The sequence below is a fragment of the Rhincodon typus genome, chromosome 15 (genome assembly GCF_021869965.1).
Source record: "Rhincodon typus isolate 14 chromosome 15, sRhiTyp1.1, whole genome shotgun sequence".
Taxonomy (NCBI): Eukaryota; Metazoa; Chordata; class Chondrichthyes; order Orectolobiformes; family Rhincodontidae; genus Rhincodon; species Rhincodon typus.
The window spans coordinates 1,949,743-1,957,780 of NC_063346.1; the positions used below are offsets into that span (position 1 = coordinate 1,949,743).

Genomic DNA, 8,038 nt, shown 5'->3' on the forward strand with positions numbered 1-8,038 from the left:
CTGTTATTGTTTCAGAATTCCAGTAGCTGCGGTTCTTTGTTTTACGTTTTCATCCAAATTATTTATATATCTTACAAATAAGAGGTCCCAACACTGATCCTTGCAGAACATTACTGGTAACAGACCTGTAGTCAGAAAAACTATCCCTTTGTCTTCTATGAACAAGCCTATTTTGTATCCAACTGTCAAACTCACTGTGGATCCCATGTGACTTACTCTTCTGAACCAGCCTACCATGAAGGGCCTTGTCAAATGCTTTAATAAACTGCAAGTAGACAACCCACTGCCCTATCCTCATCAATCATCTTCATCACTTCCTCAAAAGAACTGAGTCAGATTTGTGAGACGAGATCTCCCCTGCACAAAGCCACGTTGACTATTCCTAATAATTCCATTCTTTATCAAATGTGAGTAAATCCTGTCCCTAAGAATCTTTTCCAAAATTTCCCTACCACTGACATAAGGCTCACCAACCTATCATTTCCTAGTTTATTCCTGTTACCTTTCTTAAATAAAGGAACAACATTGGCAATTCTATAGTCTTCTGGAATCTCACTATTGGCTTAAGAGGATACAGAGATCTCTGTCAAAGCCCCATCAATTTACTCCCTTGGTCCCTCAGTATCCTGAGATAGATCCCATCAGGCCCTGGGGACTTTTCTATGTTAATGGTTTTCAAGACGTTAAACACCACCACCTTAATATTGACATGTTCTAGAGTATCAACATACCCTTTCCTAACCTTACCATCATTCATGCCTTTCTCCTTGGTGACTATCAATGTGAAGTACTCATTAAGGACCTCACCCATTTCCTCTGGCTCCATGCATAAATTCCCTCCTTTGTCTTTGAGTGGACCTGCCCTTTCTCTAGTTACCCTCTTGCTCCTTATGTATGTATAAAATATTTGCCAAAGACATTTCATGGCTCCTTTTGGCCCTCCTAATTCTTTAAGTTCTTTCCTACTACGTTCCTCAAGGGCTTTGTCTGATTTCAGTTTCCTAAACCTTATGTATATTTCCTTTTTCTTTTTGACTAAACTTTCAATATGTCTTGTCATCTTGGGTTCCCGAATCTTGCCATCCTTATCTTTCATCCTCACAGGAACATACCGGTCCTAAACTCTGATCAGCTGGCCTTTGAAAGCCTCCCACATGTCAGATGTGGATTTACCCTCAAACTGCAATGCCCCCATCTAATTTCTCCAGTTCCTACCTAATGTTATTAGGTTATTCCCAGTTTAGCACTTTCACCCGAGGACCAGTCTTATCCTTATCTATAACTGTCTTAAAACTTACAGAATTATGATCTCTGTTTCCAAAATGCTCCCTCACTGAATCTTTGATCACCCGGCCAGGTTCATTCCCCAGTTTAGTATGACCCCTTCCCTTGTTGGACTATCTACACACTGTTTCAAGAAACCCTGCTGGATGCACTTAACAAATGCTGCCGCGTCTAAGCCCCTGGCACAAAGGGAACCCCAGTCAATATTAAAATCACCAACTTCAACAACTCGATCTTCTTAACATCTTTCCACGATCTGCCTACGTATCTTTTCTATCTGCTGCTGGCTATAGTGTAACCCCATCACAGTGATTGCACCTTTTGTTATCCCTGAGTTGTATGCATGTGGCCTGGCTGGACGTGCCCTCCCATTTGTTCTTTTAATGTGTGTTACTCCTGAGATGTGCTACCTCTTGGGTATGTTCTGCAGAACAATGTTGGGTTAGTCGCTGGTGTTATTCCTACCTTAGATTCAGCTATATTATATCATATTTTACTTAAATAATTGTTTTTAGTTTTAAATCTTTTTTGATTATTCCCTGTTTGATACAGCAGGATCTGTTGTCCTGGAACCTGGATTGGGAGGAGATCCCTGAAAACATTAGTAAACTGGTTGAGTTTTGAAGAAACCTGCACTTTTCATGCTAATGTTTTTATGTCTTTCACACAGCCCACATCTTGATCAATCTTTGAAGGTGGCAGGATGTAATGAGAGATGATTAGCAAAACAAGTGGGATCTTCAGATTTTCATAAGTAGAAACATTGGTTACCAAAGCAGGGACATTTTTCTGCACCTTTTATAAAACTCTGGTTAGGTGCCAGTTGGAATATTGCACCTAGTTCAGGTCACTGTGCTTTAGGAAGGATGTGAGGCTCTTTGAGAGGGTGGAGTGGAGATTTATCAGAATGGTTCCAGGGATGCAGGATTTTAGTGACAAAGTTCGGTTGGAAAAACTGGGATTGTTCTCCTTGGAGCACAGGGGTTTGAAGTGGGATTTGACTAAGGAAACAGGATTCTTGTGCTGCAGTAGTGTCCCAACCTCTGGGCCAGGAGACCTGGGTTCAAATCCCACCTGCTCCAGAATGAGTAATAATATCACTGAACAGTTTAAGTAGGAAATATTTTCCTTGCAAGGTTGTAACAAGTTTAGTTGAGAGAGATGAGGAATTGCTGTTCCATTAGCTAAGGATATAAGGTTGGGGGACACAGATTTAAGTTTGTGTGCAGGAGACATGTGAGAAAGAATTGTTAAAGTTTCACTGATTTATTTCACATTATTCATTTGGGAACGCTGTTTTAATAAGAATCAACCCTGTTCTTCCTTTGACCTTTTAACCTCATGCTCATCATTTATTGATGTCTGGATGCTTTTACCCCATTCCCAGGCTCACCGTTCTGGTCTGAAGTAAGTTTGAAAGCACAACCGTGGTCTGTAATACAGTGTTCACTCAATTGGCTGGCAAATTGACACAGTGCAAAGTCTGCCAGTTGTAATTAGTCTCCGCACTATCTGCTGTAACCATCAACAGTTTCTGTGAATCACTAGACCTGGGCCTCTATAAACAAACTGAAATCTGTGTGTCTGTGAAGAGAGAAATGCTGTTAACATGTTGGTTGGTTAGCTTTTCTTGAGTTGAGAGCCAGGTAATCCCAACTTCTCCCCAACACGAGAGATTGCATTGGACAGATTGCTAAACACATGGGGCCGAAAATGGGATGATTCTGTCTCTGTTTCTGTTTGTCTCATTGTTATCACCCCGCTGCAGTATCCACAGACCAGGTACATGTCATTTCCAAATGACAACATGTTTATAACCACTCTAATTAAATGAAAGATTCCAAAGCTTTTCAAAGGCAAAAACTATAAATGAAACAATGTCTGTAAAAGTAGAATCTGTTGTAGAAATCCAATTCCATTTGGAGTTTTGTCAGTTTCTGTGCTGTTACCTATATCCTGCTTTTGTTTCTAGGTTCTGTGGACCTGCTACGATCACCCTTACACCTGGGAGTGTGTCTCCCTCTTTATAAGCTCAACGTGAAGAGAGTCCACATCATCAAAGTGACTGTTGACCCAAATGAGTGCACGTCCTGTCATTTCCGCTCATCCCAAAGAGAACACGGGTCAGAATGGAGTGAGCAGAGTGCAGCTCCAGGGTAGTGACAGTGGCAGCGTACAGCAAGTCCCGCAACTCCATCCACTCAGCCCCTCGGGGGCTGGCAAGGCCATGGCACCCAGCAAACAGAACAAGAAGAGTGTGAGCTACAACAAGGAGAGCGAAGAGTACCGACAGCGTCGGGAACGCAACAACATGGCTGTGAGGAAGAGCCGATTAAAGAGTAAGCAGAAAGCTCAGGACACGCAGCAGAGAGTCAACGAGCTGAAGGAGGAGAATGAGCGGCTGGAAGCAAAAATCAAGCTGCTCAGCAAGGAGCTGAGCGTCTTAAAGGATTTGTTTCTCGAGCATGCCCATAATTTCTCTGATAGTGGGCACCCACCATTCACTGAAAACACTGGCTCTGGGCAGGAGGCTAACAGCCTAGGGCAGTAGACAGGGAGGTGGGTGTCAACTGTGCCCATATTTTTGTGGAAAGGGGTTTTTCTTTGAATTGTCTATTTTAATTTAAGTTTTTAAGATGCATATATTTCTGCTATTGGTAAGAGCATTACGTTCAGTGATTCTGTGTTTGGAGAGTATTCAGAGTTCTGAGAGCGGAGAAAAGCAGCAGTTTACAAAATGGACTCCACAGAAACTAAAAGTGCCCTCAACAGTCACTGACGTCACCAGTGCTGATTCAATGCAGGAGATGCTCCATCTAGCTGCTGGGGTCTCTCCCCAACCCCTTTGCTCCTCTCTTCAGTTCTCTGTCTGTTGACGTTGAGCTGTGATCTTGTAGAAAAGACTGTGGGTTTCCAATATCAAACTTGCTAAGCGGCAGTTTCACTGTGTTTATTTCATTGGTTCGGGGAGTAGAGTGCTGGAATGTCAAGGTCTGGTACTGAGCATGGGTCTGTTGACTTGAGAAATGTTGTTTAAACAGCTAGTAGCAATACCCAGCAGAATCAGAAACGTAAACGCACATTAATATTGTGGGTAGTCCATTTATCACACGCTCAGGATTTGAATGGGTTGCAGGGGGGTTTGAGAGATCCAACAAGCCTGTGGAATTTTGAAGTCTGACAGAGGCAGGTGGGATTTGCTGTGCTTCTTGCCTGAAACACTAGCCTTGCTATTATTTTTCTCTCTGGTTTGCTGGCTGTTTGGTTTTCCCTTCAGTTTCAGATGGCAGCACTGTTGCTTACTTTAGAGGAGTGCACTGATTCTGTTCCAGAGAATCTCATCAGGGCAATTTCAGAATTTGTGTTCAGTTTTAAAAAGTAGATAACAGAACAAGGGAAGTAGTTTTGAGCCAATTTGCACTGTTTAAATGTTGCCTCCTCCTTGGGACTGCCTCTATTGCCTTGCTTCCATCCAGATCAACATTCCAGAGTCTGGAGTTAATCACAGTTTCTGATCACAGTCTCCTGCTCAGCAATCCTTCACTCTCGTTTCCTGCCTGTCTCTATTCTTTTTGTTGCTGGGAATCACTGTGCCCCTTTCTCACCCACCTCACCTTCCCCCATTGCTGCTCTTCACTGGCCTCATTCATGACTGTGAGGCAGCAACGAGGGAGATCCCATTGGATTGGAATCTGTCATTTTTGTGCAGTTGCCTGGCACTGCACTGTAGCTGCTGACAAACACTGTGCCTGTGATAGACTGCTCGAGCCTCAATCTCCATTTCTCATTACGTTACATTCACAGTTGTTTGCAAGGTTGCATTGTGGAGTGTTCCCAGCTGTTACACGTATAGCTGTTATACGTCTATAGAAGTTCTTTGCACATTTGCCTTAGCCGTTCTATTTAATAGAATATTCTGGCTGCTGAATTGCAAGAGGCAGGTCTCAGAATATAATCCTCTTGCACATCTCTCTTGTTTATTACCTGCTGTGTAGCCCTCACTAAAAGAATTTGCACAAATGTCTCAATACAAAGATTTCATGCACACATTATGATTTCTTTAAACTGCATTGGGCCCAGTAATATCCTGCAAACAACAATGAGGTGAATGAGTTGTCTTGGTTGAGGTGAGAGTCCCCTGATTTTCTGTGAATAATACCAGAGAATTCTTTCACATCAATCACTGAAAAAGTGGGCCTCCATTTTTAACATTTTATCTACACCTTTCAAACTTGGAACTGCTACCATCTAGAAAGATGAGGGCAGCAAATACATTCCTGCAGTACACAGTAATATTCGGAAAATAAACACTCCATTTATTCCAAACCCAATGCAATGTAATGCTCAGAGCTGGGCATGGTTTCAGTTGGGCTTTGAACAGCTGAAGCATGACATTCAGTCCTTGTATTCTAGTCTCAAGTTATAAAAGTCAGCATTTCAATTACCTGTTTCAATATTTCCTTTATCTGCTCATAACATTTTAATGATTTATCAACATGAGCTGTGTCATTCCTAATTGTTTCCAGCTTTCCATCATTTTGAGAATCTCCTGTTCTTTTCATTTTGGGTTTAACATGGATGAGCTGACGATTCAGACTAATTTCTCTCTGCTTCCAGTGCTGCCTACCTTTGTGTCATGATCAAATCTGTTGACATGACCTTCTACCGCCATTACCAAACCCCGTTCTGATCACAGTGAAGAGCTGAGGCCACTAGTTCCTGCAGGAATAGCTCATCAGCTTCCTTCCAATCATAATATATTGTCAATCCTCCCTACTCTGGCTGTTGGCCAATTTCCCAACCAGGTCAATAATTTATCTTCAATTTCATGAGCTTCAACTTTAGCTGGGTCTCTTATGAGGAACTTTATCAAATGTCTTCAAGATGTACAGTGCCTGTAGACATTAACCTTCCACTACTTTAGAACGACCTCTTCAAGCAACTAAATCAGGTTAGTCAGGTATGACTGTCCATTTCAAATCCTTGCTGGTTCTGTCAGATTAGCTGTTCCGTGTGATTTCAATCACCTTGCCTCGAATTCTAGACTTGAGTAATTTCCTGACAGCTGCTTTCAGGAAACTCTGGGCTGGAATTCCTTGGTTTCTATTCTTCTTTCCCAAATAGCAGAGTGACTTGTGCAAGTTTTCCAATCTAAAGGAAAATTGGAGAACACTTTTAAAGGTTATAATTGGGGCAAAATGAAAGAAAATAGATACGAAGGAATATTCATTATAGAATGTCTGTTCTCCTTTCTATTAGAAGTCAGACTTTTTTAAAAAAACTATAGTGTCCTAATTTTCCAGCATGTTTATGAATCAATTTTTAAGCTGTAATTCAAAGCAGCAAAGGATATTGGAAAGTTGAGGGGTTAAATGCTGTGTCTTTGCTGAATGTGCCACAGTATTTTTATGCTTCTAGAATGAATGACTGTTACGAAACTTTTAGTGAAATTATTGCATCTTTTTTTAAAAAAGTCCAGCTTTAAGATGGAACACATTTTATCTATAATAATAGGAAGATGTGTTTTCTAATGTACTGATGAAATATTTGTGTGTCTCTGTATGGGGCCCTATGATAAAATTATGTTGCTATATATGAAATTCTTTTTAAATCTTGTTGGAAAGGTAAACCCTGTACATTTTCTGCTGCATTAAGGGGAATCTTATGGTTGTTGAGAAATGACATTTTGTAAAGACAGTTATTGAATAAGTATTGTACATTTTATAAATGTCCTGCCTATTTTCAGCTTGCTGATTAGTTTCTCTTCAGTTGTGGATTGAGCAGAGCCCAATGCTGTTCATTGTTGAGTTGTTTGATGATGGAGACAAATGTTTCCTTCACACTAAGTGAAATGAAGGTTGTAGAAGTAGATATTCTCCCCCTCGAAAAAAACACTGCTTGCTCTGAATTCACTGACATTTGCAAGAGGACAGCCATCAATGTACTAAAACTCCTTTTATATTTTAAAATACAGGACAGGCCCTGTGCTCATGCTGTGTACTATGTTGAAGTTTAAAGAGTGTGATGTATGGATATGACTGGATTTGTCAGGATTGGAATTCTACTTGCAGCCTTCGCGTGCCCTTACTGTACCTGAATGAGCAGGAATCCTGGGAAACAATGATGGATGTAGTTAGAGGGCAGCGGACAGAAAGGATCAGGCCATGCTGAAAGGTTGGTCAAGTTAAGACGAGGGCTGTGTTGTTCGAGGATCCCAAGGGCTGCATAGGAGAAACCTACCAACCACAGCACAGTGTTAACAGTGAAGATAGAGGAAGTAGCAGGGCCCAGGAGAATGTGTCCTGTGTATCAAAGTGTCAGTTTGTTTTTTGGCGATAGGTCGTTTTAGATTTGAACTGAGGGAACCACTTACAAGGAGTGAGATGCCTCAGGCACTTTTGGAATGTTTTCTCAAAATCACCATTGAACAGCAAAAACGATGACCTGCTGTGTCAAATGCAGCAATTCAGCCAAACAACAAAGCAGTAAGCAGAGAGGCTGCTGCTCCTGACATCCCTCCTGCACTCTCATCACTGACACTGCCACTCATTGAATCTTCTTGTACGGCCCAAGAGCATTTGATCCTACCATAGACTCTATTCCCCTTCCCATTTGAACTCCTCCCACAGGTTCTGAACATTCTCCCACACAGAGTTTCACCCCTTCGTACTCCACATTCACCAAAAACATTTCCAGAATATTGAGACAACAAGGTGCAGAGCTGGATGAACACAGCAGGCCAAGCAGCATCAGA

General features: G+C 41.7%; 1 protein-coding gene across 1 annotated transcript; it reads left to right on the forward strand.

The window, feature by feature from the left end:
• Positions 1-3,261: 3,261 nt before the first annotated feature.
• Positions 3,262-8,018, forward strand: cebpg (CCAAT enhancer binding protein gamma). The gene has a single exon (XM_020524511.2). The coding sequence runs from the start codon at positions 3,362-3,364 to the stop codon at positions 3,833-3,835; it is 474 nt and encodes a 157-aa protein (XP_020380100.1). The 5' UTR covers positions 3,262-3,361; the 3' UTR covers positions 3,836-8,018.
• The last annotated feature ends 20 nt before the right edge of the window (positions 8,019-8,038 follow it).